The 22,861-nt window shown below is 35.1% G+C and overlaps 1 protein-coding gene and 1 pseudogene across 3 annotated transcripts in view; both read right to left on the bottom strand.

The window, feature by feature from the left end:
- The window catches only part of DNAI3 (dynein axonemal intermediate chain 3), a 62,816-nt gene that overhangs the window by 6,964 nt on the left and 32,991 nt on the right, over nucleotides 1–22,861 (bottom strand). For 2 of the 3 annotated variants that reach the window (XM_039838720.1, XM_039838722.1), the window contains exons 12-19: nucleotides 22,303–22,389; nucleotides 21,328–21,456; nucleotides 19,987–20,060; nucleotides 16,871–17,015; nucleotides 15,299–15,386; nucleotides 8,780–8,910; nucleotides 6,306–6,369; nucleotides 1,827–1,957 (exon numbers count right to left, since the gene is read on the bottom strand). In XM_039838720.1, the coding sequence (XP_039694654.1) occupies nucleotides 1,827–1,957; nucleotides 6,306–6,369; nucleotides 8,780–8,910; nucleotides 15,299–15,386; nucleotides 16,871–17,015; nucleotides 19,987–20,060; nucleotides 21,328–21,456; nucleotides 22,303–22,389 (849 nt within the window). The remainder of the gene's footprint in view (nucleotides 1–1,826; nucleotides 1,958–6,305; nucleotides 6,370–8,779; nucleotides 8,911–15,298; nucleotides 15,387–16,870; nucleotides 17,016–19,986; nucleotides 20,061–21,327; nucleotides 21,457–22,302; nucleotides 22,390–22,861) is intronic. The other variant, XM_039838721.1, reaches the window with a different exon arrangement.
- Nucleotides 15,645–15,763, bottom strand: LOC120583435 (uncharacterized; annotated as a pseudogene).

Raw genomic sequence — 22,861 nt, 5'->3', positions numbered from 1 at the left:
GACAAATTAAAAGCTTTCGTTTTTATTGAAGGGATATTCACAGTGATTTTAAGTACAACTCAGATGGCTATGATCATGTAACAGCAAAGTGATGCCCACTCAGAAGTCTTATTTCTTTTTCTTGTAGGATTTTTATATAATGTCAGCTCTTCTCTTTCCTGTATGTTTTTATAATATCTTTATTTTCTTATTTAATTGTTTTTTTTTTTTGGAAATCAAACCTGTCGATTGAGCTGTTGCTGGTTCTAATAACCCAACTGCTACTGAAGTCCATTGCTATTTCTCTGGAGATTGGTGTACATTAGGTAATTAAACATTATAAGGAAATTTTGCTTATACCTTTGTTTTGCTGTCAGATGTCTGCTTCTAATGTAGACAACTCCAATAGTCAGGAAAAAGAAATAAAAAGTCAATTCAAGCTGTGAGCTGCATCCAATGGCTTACAAATAATATTTGGAAGTGATTTCAGACCAGCAAAGCATTATAAGATCATCTTGTCTTTTCTCTACCATGGGGTAATTTGCCTTCCTTGGGAGGTTTTCATAGAGATAAAAGATCAGAATGTGCTTTCTCCCCACTGTCATTCTCCACCTGGCAACCAAGTACAGGCATATGTCTGTTCACATCTGTAAGGACTAAACTAAACTGCCGAACCGTCTCTCTGTCCTCTGATACATGCATAAGAACCTTTCCGTAGGGAACAAAGAATGTCTTCGACTCATGGACCTGTTGGAGGTGTGACTCCAAACCTGTTCTTGCCCACTTTGTCCAGATCCTTCAGTTTCTGTGGATAACCAGGTTCCTGACCTCTGAGTAGTTTTTGGACAATCTTGCCTACATTTCCTTTTTCTTTTTCTCTAATTACAAAACTAATACTTGCTCATCGTAAAAAAAAAAAAAATGAATATACAGAAGTACATTGGTATAAAGTAGAAGTCCTTTTGTGGATAGGCACTGACACAGTTTTCAATTTTTTTCAATAAAAATCTCGTACATACATTCACACAAACTTTTCTTTGGAGATTTGTGTTAGTTTGCGTTCCAGAAGTGAAAATGTTAGGTCAAAAATATAATAATTATAAATTTTTTTATGTAAATAAAAATATATATTACATATATTATTTATTCAAAGAATATATATATTATGGCCGTGAAATATATAGATATATATTTCAGATTTTGATAATCTTAATTTGCTCATCAAAGGGATGTATCATATTAATTTCCCCACACCCTTGCTTCACTGAATTTTCTCAGTCTTTCTAGTTTTTGACAGTTTAGCTTCTATCAGTCTGGATCCAGACCCTCTCCTAATCCTGACCACCAGATTTTCTTAGCACCGCCTCACTTTGACCCATGCACGTCTCTGGTCTCCCTGGTGATGGACACTTGAGCTTTTTTACTCCCACTTTCTGAACCTGCTGACATAGTCTTGGTGTAGAAGCAAAAAGGACAGACCTGGTGTTTCTCCTTACACTTCATACAGTAACGAGCATCCATCTTTAGCATCCCGTCTTGTATTTTAAGGGGAGGAAAATTGCAAATCCAGTCCACTGACCACAATGTATTTCAGAGAAAAAACTGCTAGCTTCCAGAGAACAAGAGACTCCTAAATGTTTCCTTCCCTCAGGAAAGAAAAACAAATGGTTAGGTTTTCAAAGGGCTTGCGGCAGTTCTGCTGACAAGCTGGAGCCAAGACCATCTGTTTCAATTTCTCTAAAAAGTGTCCCAAAGGCACTGTTATGTCAGGATAGTCTGTTGTTTCTATTGTCTTTCTCAATAACAAAGGACCACACACCCATTCCTTCATTTTACAAGCAACTTACCATGATACCTTCTTTCCAGATGGCCACGTTCCATCCCCCAATGGTGAGGATAATGTCGTTGTAAAATGGTGACCTCTGAACAGTATGGACGGCACCATCATGGACAGTGTAGAGGTTCACCGGCTTCTTTGCTGTTGGAGTGGAAAAGGCCATTTCATCTTTAATAACATCGTCTATATTTGTGCTTTTAATTGAGACCTAAGATCTTGCATGAATAATTATGCTGCCCACATCCGCCAGCCCCAGGAATGGCTATAAAAATATATGCCTGGCTAAACCAAACTACGGTGTTTGGCTACTTTATACTAAATCCATGAACTTATTGTGAATCTCATCGTATTAATGTTATGTGAGGGCTAGATTTTTTTTTTCTCAGAACACCAATGGGACACGAATCAGAAAAAAAGAGCTACTAAATCTTGCAGAAGCTCATAAAGCAGAGTTTCAAAGAGATATTCATCCACCTATGTTCATAGCAACATTATTTGCAATAGCCAAAACATGGAAGCAACCCAAGTGTCCATCGGTAGATGGTGGATGGTATAAAAATGTGGTGTGTACATATAATAAAATGTTATTTATTCTTCAAAAGGAAGAAAATACTAATATATACTACAATATGGATGAACTTTGAGGATAGAATGCTAAGGGAAATAAGGCACTGTCTGATTCCACTTATGTATGAGATACCTACTCACTTATATGAGTCACATTCATAGAGACAGAAAATACAATGGTGGTTGCCAGGGCCTGAGGGGCGAAGGAATTGGGGACTTATATTTTAATGGGTATAGATTTTCAGATTACAAAATAAAAAGTGTTCTGGAGATTGATTACATAAAAACATGAATGTACTAAATGCTACTGAACTTAAAATGGTTAAAATGATAAATTCCATGTTTATGTATGTCTTACTACAATTTAAAAATTACTTAGAAAAAAGGTTACGAAGTATAAATAAATTAAAATTTTAAATGGCACTCTTCTTGTTTAAATTTTTTTTCTCTTCCCATCTTGAAGAGAGCACGGAAGACATGCTTTTAAGTTTACCTTGAAGTGATCTGGAAATTCCTGCTAAGGCAGGAGACCCCTGAAAACTGATAGCTTTCTTCTTGCCACTGCTCCCATCTCTCAGAGTCTGGTTTTGCCCTCAGGGTTAGCAAGGTTTTTCTAGATTTCACATCATTCTGGTGACCAGAGCTGTCCAGAAATCTGGAAGCCCTCTGTGAAATGTAATGATTCCCAGTAACGGCAACATAGAGAACCATCAAGACTTGTACTCTAAAATAATACATCAGAAGGTGATTCCTTCGCAAGGTCTATAAATGTCTAATCACTATGTTGAATGCTTGAAATTAATGAAATATTGTTATGTCAACTGTAATTGGTAAATAAATCTTAAAATAAAATAAAATAATGTGAGATGTTCTCAGTTCATAATAACTTGTCCTTTAAAAGACCTTAGTGCCATTCATCAATGAATGAAGTTGTCCTTAAGTTATTAAATGAAGCACCAGAGCCCCCAGGCCAAGTTGTTATAGGAAAATCATGATAAACAAAAAAGTCATTTCCAGAGTCATTATCTAATGCAGGATTCAGGATAGTGACAGTTAAGAGTGCCAACTGCCTGAGTTCAGATCCTGACAGTGCGACCTAGGGTAGCTACCCCACAGAGTTGCTGTGCGGTTAAATGAGTTAATTCATGGAAAGTGCTTAGAAGAGTGCCTGGCACATGACAGGTGTTAATTTGTGAGTAGAGTACATGATATCATTATGTCAACTGTCATCATTCAGCCTGCATTTCTGGGCTTGTCACTTAGACCATCTGGTAATTTTTTTGATTTGACATTTTTTTAATCACAAGGTAAGCTGTCTTTCAGAAGTTTCATCTTAGAAGAGAAAATTCTCCTTGCTTTGTACATTTGAGATAAGAACATGGGGTTCCCAGAGATCACGGGGGATCGGGTTACCTCATCTTTACTCAGGAAATCTCCATGGTGTTTATGAAAGACACCATGCTTTCCAAGGAAAACACCACCAATACATAGAATGTAAAAATAAGGACATGTGGAGTGTGGACACATTGACTTTCTTTGAACTTCAACCATTATTCAATGAGAATAACAGTGTCATTTGGCTTTCTGTGTTACAAAATACTTGACTGATGATTTTAAACTATTTTAAGTAATTAAGTATTATGAAGATTTTAAAGTCTCCTTTAAGTAGGTGATAAAAGCTACTCTCTCCTCCCTTTTTTTGAATGAATGAAATGCCAAGAAATTAAAAGCAACTCCTCCTCTTTCTGACAACCAGCATCCCATTGGTCACAAAATAGTGGCATGTAGACTTCTAAGTCTCTCCTGTATTTCCTCTGCTGTACACCCATTACCATGCCCAGACCTCGGTCCTCCCCATCTCTCACCTAGGCTATTGCAGCTGGTCATCATACTTCCATTATAAGTCTCACCAATAAATTCATCCAGCCCCTGATGAATTTACTAGTGGCTCGAGAATAAACTCTTACTCAAGGCTCTTTGCCAATGTTCTTCCTGGCACCTCTCCTGCTGCTGTTGCCCTCTGTATTGCTATGGTTTGGCCATGAGATGTCCCTGTTTCATAATTGTCCCCTGGCCTTTTTGGCTTCCATATTTTTGCACTTGTTACTCTTTTTACCTGAAATGTCTTTCTCCATCTGGAAAATTACAATCTATCTTTCAGGACCAGCTCAACTGTATCTCTCTTCAGTGGGGCCTTTTCTTAACAGCCCAAGAGAATCAGCCACCATTCGTTTATGTGTTTGACGTTTCTAATAGATCATGGAACTCCTCTGGGGAGGATAATATCTTGTTCATCTTTATATCCCCAGTGCCTGGCACATAGTAGGTTATCAATAATGATTTGATGAATAAACAAAAGTAAGAACGAAAGAACAAAAAAACATCAAGGAGGTTCAAACATAGAGCTCTTGGTTTTTAAGTTTATTGTCATTGATTATTCTATAAATAGAATAAATTCATTTAAAATAACTCTATTTGTCAAGGCCTCCTCAAAAGCAGTTTAGGAAACTGCAGGAGGAGGTAAGGCTCTTAGAAAATCTCTGGACCAGGAGGAATCAGTGTCTATCTGTGTGTAACCAGGGCCTGGCATGAAGCTGTGTCCCAGAAGTGTTGCGGAGACTACTGACATGTTACATAGTGCCTGGCATGCAGTACATGCACAATTAATATTTGTAAACTATTGAATAAATAGAAACATGAATAAGCATAAAGGTAGTTGAATGTAATTTCATTATATCCAATATATAATTTTAAATTCAACTTTAAATCATAAATTGGGAATGAATGGAAAGTGGAAAATTCTCAGTTCTGCATGCACTTGACCCTTCCTTGGGTCGCATCTAGTCCTCTCTTAATGCCCCAGTCTTATCTATAACACCCATTTGGGTTTCCAGTCAGGGCATACTATGTACAAAAAGTAGGAATGCTTTGTTTCCAGATTAAAATGGCTACCTGGAGGCAATGCTGATAAAGCAAGCCTTCCCAGGTCTATGGCAAACTCTAGTCTGTGAAACCCAACTCAGTAGATAGAAGTGAAGGGAGTAATGTTTGAGGCGGAGACCTGAGCTCCAGAAGCTGGTCCCTGTGAGTCATAGCTCTGGCCTCCAAACTCATTAGTCACTCAGGTGTCCACTTGCCCCAACCTTCCCTAGGATTGACCAGATTCCCTTGTGTAGACTTAGCCTGGCTGCCCCACCTCACTGCTCCACGGTGTTCTAGCAGTCCCAGGAGCTGTCTCTTCCTTTGCTTATGGTTATTCCACACTTTGAAATGTGGTTCCAATATATTTTTATGCCATGATAAAATCCAAAGTTTTAAAGTAAGTAGTTGTAATTGTAGCGAGCCCCAAGGCTTCAATGGTGGAGATTTGCTTGTTGGGGAGCCCGAGTCTTGACTCTGATTCCTGCTCACACTTGGGTGTGACCCTCATACTTATTCTCAGCTGCCCAAAGCCAGGCCCTGGGAGCAGAAAAAAACATAGACACCACCAGTCACAGCCTCAAAGGAGGGTCCTATAGTCACTGCTCTCATACTGTCCTGACGTCTTCAAGATCACGATAAATTTAGCTTATAAGGTCACTCTGACTCAGATTTTCCGCATAGATGAGCTACCAGGTTGTTGAATTATTGAAACGCCATTGTTATTTTTAAATCGTGCTCCCTCGAGTTTTAGTGTGAAAGCAAATCACCTGGCGAATCTTATTAAAATTCGTATTCAGATTCAGTAGTCCTGGGGCAGGATCTACCATTCTGTATTTCAGCACAGTCGACAGCTGTGCTGCTCATCCGAGGCTCTCACTTTGAGTAACAAATGTAGAGTAAGAACCTCAGTGCCCTCCCTTCCATTAGCAAGGCCAGAGTTACTCAGTACTTTGTAAAAAAGGAACAATTTATTAATAACGGAACAATCATCAAAACTTACCCATCAATCGGCCCGTGTCAGGGTCTCTTTCCATCTTCCAATCTGTGTATATCACTTCACCTTCCTAAAAATATTACAGGTTCCCGATGAGTAAAATAGCCACTTAAGAGATAAAAAAAACCCCTCATGTTCATGTGCTAAGATTGATTCTGACAAATACAAAGCAATGGGTCAATTCGATCAAATGATAATTTGGTACAATGGTGGGAAAAGGTTCAAAATGATTACTTGATTTTATCTTAAACAAAAAAATGAGTTTGTTGAGTTTTTATCTACACACAGTGACATGGAGCACACAGGCCGTTACAGAGATAATCTATGTCCACAAGTTCCAGCTCCTGCGTTCCCAAAGATTTTATTGTTAACAGGAAATTGTCCTTATGAACAGAAACTTCCAGCAGGAGAGGGATTTTGTCCAACTTACTCAGTTCTGAGTATGTTACAAAGTCAAAACTTAACAAACGTTTGTGGAATAAGAGAGAAAGAGGGAACACAAATTTATAACATGGTGCTCATTACCTTTTAAAGTCAAGAACAGGAAGCATAAAGTCCCATCTAAGTAACATAATAAATAATATATATTCCAGTTCCACTTACAGGCATTTTAAAGAGAGGGGAAAGCTGAGGGACCTGGTGTAAAGGAGAGGCAGAAATAGCTATACAAACGAGAAAGACAAACAGAACCAGTTAAAGATTGAGGTTGGAGAGGTTCAGAGAAAAATTTAGTCCCATGCTGCCATTTTATAGATGCAAAAACTGAGACTCAGAGATGTTAAATGGGGGTGGAGAGACAGGAAGGAGCCAAGTTATGCAGAATCTTACAGGCCACGGTGTGAGGAGTTTGGATTTTACTAGTGTTTCCCTGAGTCGTCACTGAAGAATTTAAGCAAAGAGTGTTATGCTTTATTTTTTCAGATTTTGCAGTTATTTATCTTTCTAAAGGCGTCATTCTCCTGCGTTAAAATTTTGGTGTGCACAGAGACAAATATTATATGAAATCACTTTTTTGATAGAATAGTCAAATTCATAAAGACAGAAAGTAGAATGATGGTTGCCATGGGCTGGGGCAGGAGGAAATGATGAGTTATTGTTTTAATGGGTACAGAGTTTCAGTTTGAGATGATGAAAAAGTTCTGGAGATAAATGGTGATACGAATGTCTCTGATACCACTGAATTATATACTTAGAAATGACTAATAGTAAATTTTGTTATATATTTTTCCAGAAATAAAAAAAAAAAATCTAAAAACTTTGGTGTGAGGCCCAAGTTATAAAACTAATGTCTATTCGGTAGTACCCCATTGCTTACTAAATGAAATTCAAATTACCTAACATGGAAAAAACGGGCCTTTGGTTGGACCCGAACCTAGCATCCTAGGCATAGCTTTCCCTCTTGTACCAAACTATTCTACTATCTCCAGACAAACCTTGGATTTTCATAACTTTAAAATATTGTTCTGGCTGTTATTTCTGCTGCAAACTGTACTCTTGCCCTGATTTTTCAGGTGCCTGCCTCCTTAACCTCCAAAGTTCAGCCGGCTTACAGGTCACCTTTCCCAAACTCTTCGTCCAGTACCTATGGCCTCTGGACTGCTGTAGGCGTGGCTCACAGTCAATGTATCTGCTCCTTAACTAGGCAGTGAGCACCCTGAGGACCGGGACTGTGCTGTTGATTCATCTCTGATCCAGGGCCTACCACTGAGCCTGTCAGGCAGTGCATTCTCGAGGGCTGGTGGAATTGACTAATCCTATTGTACAAACTGCATTTGATTAGACTGAGCTATGGTTCTTCCCATGGTTGTGTGGCCTGGGAGAAAAACCCCTTGTGTCAGGGAAGTAGAGTCATGAGTGAACAGGCATCTCTGCCTCTGTATGACTGTCAGATAAAGTTCTGAGCCTCATTTCTTCATCTGTAAAATGGGAATAATAACATCACCCTTATAGGATTATTAAGATGAACTGAGATATAATTCAGAAAATATCTGGCACAGACCTTGTTACATAGAAAATGTCCAATAAATGTGAGCTCGGTTTGGTTATTATAATAGATACTAAAAAATGGCAGCATTATTGTTATTATTTCTAGTTGTTATCTATCTTTCTGAATTGAGTGAGTTTTTCATTTCTGATCTAAAAATATGGTATATATTCCTGGTAAATCTCTAAGATGTAGCATGGTTTCTTTCATATGATATAGGTGTTCAATAAATACTTACAGGTTGATAAATACATTATTAGTAAAAAGAATCATGCCTAATTTTATAGATTTTTCCATATTTGTTCAGGAACATTTTAAATGTGATTCTATGAGGTACCGAAGTTAAAAATTTTAAGTGCAAATAAGCATATTAAAATATGAAAATGGTATAAATATTATAAGCTTTCATGAAGCAAACACGTATAATAAGAGTTATAATCATATAGTTTAATATAAGTAAAAATATTAATTTTAAAAGCAAATAATTCCAACTCACCTCTGTTCCCACAAAGAACTTTGTGCAGAAGTCCTCTATTGGCTTGAGAAGATTGGCCAACCCACTCTCCAGGTTGTGGTATGGGTTCATCTCTTCTGCCTTTACGACTTTGTTCTGAGCTAACACTTTGTCTTGCGGGGGAGTAGGGATAGAAGAAGCACTATTTACAGTGAAAGATCTTTTAAAATATAGTTAATTTATATTTTCTTTCCATTGCCACACACATCTGCCCCATTCTTTCCCCCAGTGTGGTGGGCATAAGTCCAAGCTTTTAAACTTCTAATTTAGCAGTAGAATGCTTTTATTCCAAACCAAAGCTTATGCAGGACCCCATGCATGTAAAAACAGATAGAAGCTGCACTGCTCTTTGAAGTGTTTCCTGGGGGAAAAGGAAGAGACCCTCTGCCTACTTTGCAGGGACTCTAAAAGGTTTCATGGCACAAGTCTGAAAACCACTTCTATATATTTATGTCATTTCACAATTATTTACAGTAAAAATTGGACACCAACTAGATCTCCAGGGTTAAAGTACCTTGATATTCTCAATAAGACTTTCTAATGAGAAACTCATGTCATATTTTTTTTACTATTTTTTATTTCAGCTGTTCTAATCAGAATATAGTGTTATCTAAGATATCTCATGTGTATGTGTGTTTTATATTAGTTTCAGGTAAACAGTACAATGGTTAGACATTTATATAATTTATATTCATTTTTAGTCAGTTGGCATCATATGGAAATTTTTCAAACAGTTAAAAAATCAGCCTATAAAAATTAGCCTTTGACTTCTAAAAATATAAATCCATCTAAAATATATTACATGTTTGTCATAAGCGCAATATGGAATAGTATTTGTTTTCTGATTAATAGATTTATTATTTATAAATATCAATGATTGTACTATATTATAGCTATATAGTAAGGGCATAGTTAATCTGGGGGCTGAAATTCAACATCATCTGGAACTTCTTTTTAAAACTATCTGATGTCGTTTTGTTTTAAAATGAAAGCCTTTATTACCTAAAATTAATAAATGTTATTTATTGAAGCTTTGGAAAAAAGAGAAAAGCATGAAAAAAATACAAAAATTATTCATTATCTTAATCCCAGAGATAAATATTATTAAAATATTAGCATATTTTCCTCTAGTTACTTTTCTGTGAGGCTATATAGATTTTTTTAATTGGGTATTTTATTTCTATATCCTCCTTTTCCATTCTCTTAAGCTGTATCTTGGACATTTTCCAAGGTCATTTATTAGTTTGAAAGAAATGTGATATGAAATTTCTGGGAAAAATGGTAGAGAAATATATGCTCACAAAACCCTCCTCGCCATATCTCAATACAGCCTCTGGGTTACATCATCCATGAGAAGACAAATAAACAAACATAAAAACCAGCCAGCAAACATTTCAATGAAAACTAAAATAGGAGGAGACTTCAGCTATATTAAAAATATATGTTGCATTTCAAAATATCTTTAGCATAATTCTGGACAAAAGTAAAAAATAATTATCATGATTTAGTAGGTACAGTTACCAACACTTCCATTGTTTGGGATCTACATGTTTTGAGGGGGCCCTTTTCCCCTTAGGTAAAACATTTAAAAACAAGTATCAGAGTTAAGCCAAACGTGAAACCAGATCTTTAAATAGCTGTATTACAAACTGTCAGTTAACATTTCAGAAATAACTAGGCACATTCGATCACATTGTTTTTACTGAAAGATATTCATAATGCATTTAGCAAGAACAAAAGGCATTTAATATCTATTTAATATATAAAATTAAAGTTATTAAAGTATTTATTTCAAATTCTTCACTCTCATTTTAATGTCTTTTTTTCTTTTTAAATAATGTACATAAATAAGTGAATAGAGTAGAACATGTATATAATTTGTAACTAAATACATGTCCATTGGGAGTATGTGCTCAAAATGGTTTCCTGATGGGGTGCGAGATGGAAAAATTTGGAGCCCTCTGGTTTGACAAGGGAACACAAGAGTCTGATCCAGGGGTCACTACTAGTAATATAAAGGAAAATGCAGATGTGAAATGCATTGTGAATGAAAACTTAATTATTGTGAGTGAGAGACTGGACATGAGGAGCCAGAGGAGTCAGGAGTGACTCCAATTCTGTTCTGGAGATACTGACTTTGAGGGAAAAGATTAGGTTCAAACCCAGGAGAAGGAAAGAGTTAGTGGAGTGATAAGTGCAGTGACAAGTGTAGAATATGTAACCAAAGGGAGAGTGTAATGAGCTTAGAGTTTGGGGTACATCCATTGATTAGGCGGCAGCAAGGTAAAATGGGGCCAGGAAAGAACACAGAGGAGAGAAACTGAAGAAGTACCAGAAAATTCACAAATTCAAGAAAAGAGGCTTAGTCAACAGTGTTTAATGTAATAGAGTCAAAGAGGAGGAGACCAGAGAAAAATGTTATCGACTGCCATGTACTCGGACTTGACTGCAGTAACTCAGATATTTATTAAATCAACATCATCCCATAGGTCATGGATCTTCTATCACCAGGGATAGTGATAATAATAGCAGCTAACATTTGTTGAAGGCTTACCACATGCCAGGCACTAAACTGTGCGCTTCTCATGAACCATTTCATTCAATCCTCACAATAACTCCTGAGATGGTTAAACATTAGTTTTAGGTAAACAGTACAATGAATGAGTCAACTGAGGCTCAGAGAGGTTAAGTAACTTGCCCAAGTTCTCACGCCTGGTGGCTAACATTTATCGTGAGTCCATAGAGTCTCTCACAGTACTCTATGAGGTAGTTATCTTTATTATTTATCACCACCCCCCATCTTCCCCTTTCTCTTTTCAAACTGGTTAAACAAACAAACAAACAAACAAACAAAAATTTAAGTCATAGAGAGGTAAAGTCATTTGACCTGGTCAAATAGTAAATCATGGCTTGGTATCTAAATCCAAACCATTGACTCCAAAATCCACACTCTTAACCATTACACTACATTGCTTAGAAGAAGATGACGCAGCTCTGAAGGCAATTTCAAATGAGGAATTTCAAAACCATTTACAGCAAAGTCTTCCTTTTTGGAATAATTACAGAACTTAAAGTAACTACTACCTAGAAGGGCACTGATTATTATGACCTTAAAATGGCAGGCAAAAGGTGAGGCGCCTGTGGCCACTAGATGGCAACAGAGTACCAGACACTGATGCTGAGACCTCTGGAGGACTTGAGAATGGGGTGGCAGAATAGCCTGGAATAGCTGATTCACGGTCTTAGAAGAACCAGTATAGGGTCAATAAGCAAGAAGTGATGAAAAGGCATATGTGTGTATTCTAGTTAACAGGTCCAAGTCTGGCTAGGGTAGGTGGAGAGCTGGCAGTGTGTCTGAAGGAGAACCAAAATACCATAGTTAGATCTTGAATAAGTCTCCCAAAAGTGGGCTGTCTACACAGGAGGCAGGACGTGCCCACAGAAACTGCCTTTGGAGATAAGAGGCATATGTTTGCAAGGCCCATGGGGTTACCAAGTAAAATTTAATTTTCTCCAGGACCTGTGAGATTGTCTGCAAGGTGGACCACTGGACACACATAAGGGGACGTGGCCAACTAGAGTCTCAGCTATAAATCAAAAACCATGTGTCCATTCCCCTTATGAACTGATTTAGCCAAATATGCCTTTCTCTAAGAAACATCCAAAAAATAACTTTGTATGGAAAGAGAACATTCATTTGATGAGTATTCCTGTTTGATGACATTTGAGGTATGTTTTAGGTTCTTTTAAATAGGCCCTTCCTTAAGTAGATATAGGTATATACTTGTTACGTTTTAGTGTCTATCCCATCAGAATGTAAACTCTGTGAAAGGAGAGACATGTCTTATTCACAGTTATATCCTCAGATCTTGGCGCTTTGCAGGAGTTTAATAAATGTTTTTGATAAACAGATATAAATATGGAGATGACAGTGTAAAAATATTCTTTAAAAAATTAAAGGATTGCAGTATTTTTATGTAACACTCCTGACAACAGTTAGCTTTATGAACGTCTTTTAGGGGGAAAAAAAGGCCTTTATCTTCTGAAATGGAACCATATTTAGGCAGTCTTCAGAAAGACATGGCCTACTAGTCTAATATTTGTAAAGAAATAAAGGATCAACAGGCATTACACTCACTTGAAGACATTAATGTTAAATTCACTTGTTTTAAAAAAAGATACAGTCATAATTCATAACAAATTTTTTAAAATACACTTTTGAGAGTCTTCTGCTTGTAGCTCTGATGGAGCAATTATACTGGACTTAAGCTCTCTTGCCTAAAACAAAGCAGGACCCACAAGAAATGCATGTCAAGTATAAGACACTAATAGGTAAAAAGTCAAAGGATAAAAAAAGATACCATGTTAACACTAGTCAAAAGAAAGCTGGATAGCTATAGTAATATTAGACAAAGTAGATTTCAGAGTAAAGGATATTACTGATTCATCAAGAGGATATTATAATCCTGAATAGTTATATATCTAAAATAATGTGAAGCTCAACACCTTTAGTCATTAGGTAAAAGTAAATGAGATATCACTTCATACATTATAGAATGGTTAAATTAAAAAGACTAATCATACCAACCATTAGTGAGGATGTGGAAAAGCTGGAACCTTCATACACTGCTGGTGGGAATGTAAATGGTACAACCATTTTGGAAAACATTGGCAGTTTCTTAAAAAGTTAAACATACACCTACCATATGATCTAATCATTCCATTCCTAGGTATTTACTCAAGACAAATGAAAGCATAAGTCCATACAAAGACCCGTATATGAATATTCATGGAAACTTGATTTGTAATAGCCTTAAGCTGAAAACAATCCAAATGTCCCTCACCAAGTGAATGGGTAGACATGTATGGTATATTTACACATTGAAATACTCCTCTGGAATAAAAAAGAACGAACTATTCATACACATAGCAACATGGATGAATCCCCAAATAATTACGCTGATTGAAAGAAGCCAGACCAAAAAAAGTGTACATATTGTATGATCTGTATAAAATTCTAGAAAATGCAAACTGATATATAGTGACAGAAAGCAGATGAGCGGTGGCTTGGGGGTAAAAGTGAAGGAGGTGCCAGAGGGATTATGAAGGGAATCCCTATATGAGTTAACTTTTGGGAGTGATGGATATGTTCATTATCTTGATCATAGTGAGGGTTTCATGGGTTTTTAATATGTCAAAACATATTAAATTGAACACTTTAACACGTGCATTTTATTGTATGTCATTATACCTCAATAAAGTTGTTTAAAAGATATAATGATATATTTACTATAAACTGGATGAAAGCAGTGACATCCTCATGATCATCTCTTTTCATTAGGTTAAAAAATAATATTAGGACATTTAATAAGTTATCTTTTTACAAGTTACATTAACTTCTCTCATTTTTTTGTTTTCTTAATTGTAAAATGATAATGAAAATTCCCTGTTGTACCCCCAGGGTCTAGTAGAAAATAAGCACTTCATAAATATCTGCTAAATGAGTGAAAGCACGTGTACTGCTAGCACAGTACCTGAGCCTTGGCTGGGATTCAACTAATTGTAACCAATAATCGAATACAAACAGAGGAGGAGGGAACTCACCTTAGATTCTCTCCAGAATGAAACAGGCCCATATATAAAACATGCAATGTTTTAATATTGCTTTGAAAATGTTTATAAAAATTTAGTGATTCCATTTTTTTAGCATGAGGTCTTGGGTTGTATCTACAAAATACAAGGCTTTAAAGTAAGTTTTGCCCAAGCTGGGTATTGGACACATAATATGTTTTTCTTAGATGTCCCATCATTTAACTGAAGACTGAAAATTTTATAAATGGAAACTCTTTTCATAAGGTAAATGTTTGGAAAATACTATAGCCGCTGGTGATTCTTAGACATTTCCATTATGCATTGTTCTCAAGGTGGGATGTTCATGTGCACCTTCATTTTAGTAGTTTTGATAGCTGTTTGTATATCCTTCAATTACTTCAACAAAGGTATATAGGTTGAGTTGAGATAGATTTAAAAGTCAACTGTTTTTTCTCTACTCAGTTTTATCATGGTGCTATATAAATATTAATTTTTCTATCATATTCTGATTGAGAATGGTAATTTTGTTTCTTAGTACTTCATAATTTATTTTTACTAGACTTGAGAGATGTTCCATTCTTTAGAATTACTCTTTGAGCACATATATATACATTCATTAAGTGGGCTTCATTAAAATTTTTTAATGTAATAAGTTTTCAAAAATACATAAATGTGCTCAGTAAATGTTTGTGAAACTATTTGAACTGAATTCTGTCAAATCTTTTTGTGTGTGTAGACAGTTTTAATGTGTTAGCTGTAGCTATTATAGCCATTGTAAAGTTCCACATTGGAGCATTTGATTTTCTGTATTCTTTTTAAAAATTACACTATCCTAGCAAGTAACCCTAGACATAATGAGCCATTAACACTTAAACTATTAAATGCCTTTTTAATAAGCAAAGGCGTTACCTTGTGCTTTGTGAAGGAGGTGGTCTTCACTCAGGCTTATCTTGATTGGGCAGTGGTCTAAACTTGTTTCACCTTTAGACAGCCTTATCTTTTGAGAGAATATACAAGAGAGATTATTTCCATATATCTTTAAATTATTCTTGTTTTCTCCTTCTGTTCCCAGATTGCTGTTTTCCACCTCCCTGTTATTCTCCCTTTTGCCTTTCTTCCTCAGATTTCTAGTTGCTTTTCCCCAAGGAAACCACCTAAGCAACAGTTTTTAAAATTGTGCTACTGAAAGGAGTTTTTGTGGGCACTCACTTCCAAAATCCCCAAGCAAATCTCATGTATGCTGAAAAATTTTTTATGCCCACAGAACCCAGTCTTCCTAGGTGGTCTCCCATCCAAGTACTAACCAGGCCCAACCCTACTTAGCCTCCGAGATCAGACGAGATCCGGTGTGTTCAGGGCAGCATGGCCATAGGTTGAAAATATTTTGTATTCTATTCCATAACACATTCTTATTGGTTTTAATATAAAATAATGACTCATTTCCGTTTCCTAATTCTTTCAGTTAAACGAAGCTCCAGAAACATGTGCAGAGACTTTGTATCCGCTTGGCACTTACAGGTCCCCTCGGGAACATATGTGCCTCTTGAGTTCCAGAAGGGCCTTGGGTCTGCACTAGAATGGGAAATGGTTGCACTTGACATTTTTCCCTCATGGCTCCCTCCCTACTTTTCTCCACCAGGATGTTTGCCCATATGCTATACACTTATTCTCAGGTGAGTTTTTGTTTGCTTGTTTTGTTTTGTTTTAACTATTTACAACTCAATGAATCTTAGCCCAGAAAATTTCTAATCCTCTAATTTCTAATCACAGTTATTTCAGGAAAATTCTCATCCCTCCATACTTTCTCTTTTATTGGAAGCAAATACATAATAATGTAATTCTAGTGATTCTTATAAAACAAAGGAAAATATAAGTATTAAGTTGGGAATTAGAATTAGACATTCCAAAAAAAGAGAGCCATCAACATCAGAGTTCATTCATACTTTCTACACACATCCCACTACGGCCATATTTTTCTTAAATTAAAATTGCTTTTCTTGAAGCTCTGCCATTCGAGGTAAGAACAAATAATTTCTTGTTCAATTACTTTTCAGTTTTGTTGGGTCATAGGTGTTATGATATTGTTTCCTACTACTGATGTGCAAAATATCCAGAATTATGGCTACAGTAGAGGTAAAATCAGCTTTTTCAGGCTAACCTAGGAGCCTACCAATTTTCAAGCCACTGATATGCAATTGAATAATTATCATGCAAACTATTTGTAGATTGTAGCCTGTTTATACAGGAATGAATATTAATTTCAAGTTCACAATAATTTTAAGCTTGATGTAAGCAGGCATCATAGTAACTCAATCAAGGAATTTATTGGATGAACGGATACATGAATTGTAAAGTCCTATGTTAATTTGAGCTGCTCTACTTTTAAGGTGTATGTATGTCTATGCACATAAGTTATATATGTAACTTATAATATAAATTATGTATGTAAGCAAATAGGATGGAATAAATCCTGTTACTCACCTTAGAGAGAGGTTTCCAAGAGAGATCTAGATGCAAAAAAGTAGATGGTATATCAAGAGGAATTTCAATACTTTCTTCTTTCTTTTTCTCTACTGGTTGGGGAGTTGAAGCTTTCTGTGGTCTGATATCCCAAAAACATATTGTGCTTTAAAAAAAAGTTTACATTTTATTTTTTTATTAAGTACAAATAAGAGATGAAGCGTTAGGACTACTATTCTTACTTCTACACATTAGCAATGTGATCATGGCTATATTTTAATATCTCTGAAACTAAAATTTTTATAAAATGAAATTATTCTGCATTTTGTATTTTAGAAAATTATACAGTTCACAAGGTTATTTAATAACTATGCTGGTCTTGAGACTAATATTATCAAATCTGACAATTGAATTTGGAGATTGATGCAATCTTTTTTTTAACATAACAGCTTTTTTGAAATATAACTCATATACACCAAAATTCACACATTTAAAGCTCACAATTCATTGGTTTTAAATATATTCACAGTGTTGTGCAACCATCAACACAAACAGTTTTAGAAGATTTTCATCACCTCCAAAAGAAACCCTGAATAGATTAGCAGTCACTCCTCATTTACATATATACATATATACATAGAGTGAAAACACATGAACAGGTTGAGCTGGGTTTAATGTGCTTTTTTACATAGTAGGCATTCAATGTGTTATTTCTCCTCTTATTTCTCTAACCTCACAGGTTGATCATAAAAATCAGATAAGATAATGTATGTGAAAATTCTTTATAAAATTTTTTTCATACAGAGTATTATTTTCAGTGCAATAAACTTGGTAAAAAAATATATAATAAAACTTGTGCAGTACTTTAGTATAAAATTGTCTTTGTAGTAATTATATAAAAACATATGATGAAAGACACAAAAACATGCCATATTCATTCCATAATTTCTATCACTGAAGTTATGGGTAACATGATTTAATAAACTTAAGATATTATTTAGATATGTGTGTATTTAGGTAAATGGATGGTAACTAAAGTAAGGGTAACAAAACTTGCATTTATTTATGTAAATTAACTAATCATTTAATAATCATCTTAATGAATACATAGTTAAAATAAAAATTAAGTAATTAATTTGATAAAATTTTGAGGTTTAAATTAAGAAATTGTTAAGATTAATAAAAATATTAATCATTTTTATGTTGTCAAAACAAATCATTGGGAGAATACTACAAATGATGTAATAAGATCTGTTTAAAAATATAATTATAGTTCATGTAAAACTGTTTTTAAAATTACATAGCTCTTCTTGAATCTCATTTATGCCATTAAGTTGCATTATTTGTGAATTGCTTTTGCTAAGTACATATATCTTCACCTGACATTTTCTTATAAATCAGTCACACATTCTTAATTGACGGAACATTATTTTATCTTATTCTATATTCTAAGACCTTTAGCATGGTTAAAATATAAAGGTTAGGACGGATGAGTTTTCTAGATAACTAAAAGCCAGCTTTTCTAGATGCATAAATCTTTTTTTTTTTATTTCAACAACTTTTGAAGGAACTATTTTTAAAATACTCCAGAATATTTTCAAACAACAATCAAAGATCTGTGTCTTCCATAAAGAACATGTAATATTTTTAGTCTGTTCAATGCTCCTAAATGTTTTCCTTGGGTACTGAAGAACAGTAGAGCTCTGCATTCTGTTGTTTACAATCAGTATTATACAGTAAGCACTTCTCCATGAAATAATACAGTTTTCATTGTTGTGTAATATTACATATAGCCCTATAGGTGCCATGTCTGCTTTTGCCTGGATAGCAATGCTCCCCACCACCACCTGCCTATTTTCTTCTTCTTTTTTTTTTTTAATGGCAAAAGCATTCTAATTGTTTTGGAGAGAAATGTTCCTTTCCTCTTGGATGCAGACAGGCTGAAACTGTCACTCAAGGCGCTCTGCTATTCCTTCCTTGGCCAAAGGGATTAGTTAATGATGGATGTAACAGAAGTCAGACTCTCTAATGACACAAGAGTGAGAACCGATTCATTCATTTCCAAGGGGCTGGCCACTTATTCCTGCTACCTGAATCCCTAGGGCTCTTTCTGAGGCTTGAGTCACCTCTTCTCCTGATTCAGCAACATTATTACTTAGTAGCTACAGCAGGATATAATCGTACATAGAACTCACTATGTATAGTGAACTAGAGGTAGATAATGTCTTTGCCTTCAGATCCTCATTTCCTCTATCTATAAGTATTTTTCAGGGTTGTTGCGAATAAAAAAAATTAACCTATGAAAGCATCTAGTAGAGTATTGGCATAAACGTCCAATAAATGTATTTCCAATAAATTTAATTTTGTCTCTTTTAGTTAGCCACAGTCAATTTCTGTTGCTTGCAGTCACAGAATCTTACCCAATACATGCCCACAGGATAAATCATGTCTCCCCAACCCCCTGTCCATATTAATGTTACTTATGCCTTCACCTGTCACTCCACAGCTGCTTCTGCTGCTGTCAGAGTCTATGGCTTGAGGTGTCATTGTTTCTACTGGAGTCAAAGCTATTTGGAATGGTAAAGTTTTGTCAGTATTTGGATGCTAGGTAATACTATTACTCTTCATGTTTCCTATTTCATTATGAATTTTTAGTTCTATAAATTGGGAGATGCAAGTTTTAAAAATAAATGTTCTTCAGCATATTACCAAATTGTTTATAAAAACACTTTTTATGAATATGCAATAAAAATCTAAAGCTCTTTAATTTTTGAAAAGCAGCTTTTCAAATTAAATGTTATGATCTTCATAGTTGTGAGTTAAAGTGAATATAAACAACACAAATGGTAAATTTACAAAGATGAGAATGTGAAGAAGCAGAATAACTGTGGATAATGTTATACAACACTAGCAACCACAAAATCAAGTTAGTTCTTTTTTACAACATATTTATATCTATGCAAAGATCTTTTTAACCAGCAACAATCTACAACATTCTTTCCTTTAGTTATATTAGGTCCAATTACTACAATAAAGTTCATTTAAGGAACAGAAGAATAAAATGATTTTAGAAGCATCTAAGAAAAAAGAATATATCATATGAAAACACATTAGGTAATGTTTAAGATAAGACATACCAATCTGCTGAACAGGTAACAAGTTGACAGCATATCTCACTTCTGTTCTCAAAGACGGAGCCCATTCTGTTAATCTGTTTTTTAAAAAATGCAAGAAGTAAGTTTTGTGTACCTAGAATGGTACTGACTTTTTTCTCATAGCTTTTACATTTTTTATGTTCTTTTTTATTTTAACTTTTATTAAAAGAGCATAACACTAACACAGAAATTGGAAAATATGTTTTAAAATAAAATACAATTCTGCCATATATCTTTTCCAGGCCTTTTTTTTTTTTCACAGAAACATTTTTACATAGATTTAATTGGCATGTGTAAACTTTCTATACTGAAATTATAATCTGAATGCTTATCTGTGTCCTCAAGAATTGATTCTAATAGTTTTATAATATATAGATGATGTGTATGTGAATGTCTTTCAACATTAATTAGTTTAGAAAATTATCCCCATTCCAGAAACATGATACTCTGATCTGATTTGTTATAATTGTCCTGTGATTTGTTATTTTTATTTAAATTTATAATCTCCTGAATTAAATTGTGTGTATGGTGTGAGTTGAAATGGAGTTCCTTCTCTTGGGTTATAACTTCCATTCCCATATGTTAAACTTTTATAGATATCAGAAACTATACCTGGGCTATTTATTTTAGTCCATTATAACTTTTCAAAGTATTGTTGCTTTGCATAATCCATTTGAATACCTCAAAAGGCTAATTACCTTTCATAACTATTCTCTCCTGTTAATTCTTCAAAGTACATACTAAAGTTTTAGTGTCCTTGAGTGAAACCTTTGGGGAGCATACCAGTTTCCAAATTTGCCAGCACCTGACTTAGTGAGTCAAGTATAGAATCCCAGAGCCAAATTGCATTGCAAATGCTGGGCAGTCAGCTGGGTTCACTCACTGAACAAGTGGTTTTTGTCTACCAGCTTCAAAGCACACTCAATTCAAGGCTTCCTTGGCAAAGTTACATATGACTATATGTCGCAGATCTTCAGAGTGGCCTGCTCCAAATAGCTGACATTGTACATTTTAAATCTGTAAAGGCTAAGGGTGTAAATTATTTACACTCTATTTTTACATATCAAACCTCCCTCATTTTCTCTATTATATTATATTAATGTTGACACCACCTACATGTTTTAGTGCTTTTTAAACTATGGACTTTGAAACATTGGCCTTACTCTCATTCCCAATTCAGGTATTGGTCTGGTAACAGTGACACAACTGTTTAATGCCCAGTTCATGGTTATTGCACAATTTAAATATAAATGTATTGGCTTTAAAATAAATCTTTCAAAAATTTACAATCCAGAAAAAAACTATGAAGCCATTAAGACTCACCTCAAATGTGTCAGACAGCCAATGTATATCTGTAATCACTTTCTTATGTCCACTTTCTATTGAAGAGACTGCACTGTGTCTGATATACATTGCTTCTTTATTACTGTCTGGTTCAAGGAGAAACATGGGCTGGAAAAATGTTTTTAAAAAGTTATGTGCTAACTTTAGAGCTGACAAATGAACTCATACTTTATTCACCATTCTAATTAAAATTAATAACTTGGAGAAATACTAGTTCAAGGAAAAGCATAAATTAGTGTTTCTATGTATCATAACAAAAATTGTTGACCCACATCCTAAAGAATCAATGAGAGCCCATTTTTGAAGGAGTTTGTGCATGTGTGTGCATGTGTGTGTGTGCGCGCGCGCGTGTGTGTGTGTGTGTGTTTTGCATGCACAGAAGGCCACATCTCATTGTTTTCCGTGAGGGACTTGTTGATGTTGAGGTTGAAGACATAGGGATGGAGATGTACAAAAGTGGGTAAGTATTGACTTAGGAGCTGAGGAAATTTTTTCTAAACTTTTTGGCAGAATCCGCAGCTTCATAAAATCATAGTATATTATTATCAGAAAGAGTTGTCCACCCTTCATTTTATACATGAGAAAACTGATGCTTGTTGAGGTGAGAGACATGTGGGAACTCACAGGGACTACAATCCAGATCCCGGGTACAGTGCTCTTTCAATGACATCACTTTCGGCAACTCTCTTGGTCCCTTTGTTTTATTTAAGGACAATAACAACAAAAAAGAACTTAACATCCTGGGATAGAGAGTGCAATCTGTTCTGTGGTGTTTTTAATCAAGGGCCTGTATAAAATGATTCAGAACAACGTCCACAGCAGATGCGAACGCTTGGAAAAAAACACTTTTATTTTCTATCAAGGTTTTGTTTAGCTTGCAACTCTGTTAACACTTTCTGATAAACTTCCAAATGGAAAAAAAAACTTCCAAGAGAAAAATTGTAAAAAGTTAACCTTGAGTGTGGCTTTTTTACTTCTACTACCACCCGTCTTAATGTTTTCTATGCGTTCTGCGTGTGCGGTAATATCCCACATGACAATCTGAAACAGAAATGAATGTTATTACAACATTTTTGCAGGATTAAAGATTTCTTTAACTTACTTGTATTGGTATCCACTCTGACAATCAATCACCCTGGAGGATAATCAAGCTTAGCCTACATCTTAGGGTATTTCAGCAACTTTTTAAAACTCATATAAAAAGAATGTTTTCTTCTCTATAAAAGTATTTTCGGTACTTTGATTTTGGTGGTTGTGTGAATTTATGCTAGCATTTTTTTAAAATACAAGATAAGCATCATGTAATACCCTCTGCTTTGGGAAGCATTCATTCTCTGGGGGGAACGTGCTTGTGGAGACAACTGCTTTAGATGCAGGAGAAACAGCCTGTTTTCAGAATTAAATAGAAACACTCAATTGTCCAAAAAGGCTAAGAAATGATGATTTCTACTTAATTGGATATTATGGCCAACTTTGATTATGTATGAACGATCATTTTTAGAAAAAATTAGGA

This window comes from Pteropus medius, unplaced genomic scaffold (genome assembly GCF_902729225.1).
Source record: "Pteropus medius unplaced genomic scaffold, Ma_sr-lr_union100, whole genome shotgun sequence".
Taxonomy (NCBI): domain Eukaryota; kingdom Metazoa; phylum Chordata; class Mammalia; order Chiroptera; family Pteropodidae; genus Pteropus; species Pteropus medius.
The sequence above is the reverse complement of the archived record's forward strand: the minus strand, read 5'-3'. Positions and strand labels throughout refer to the sequence as shown.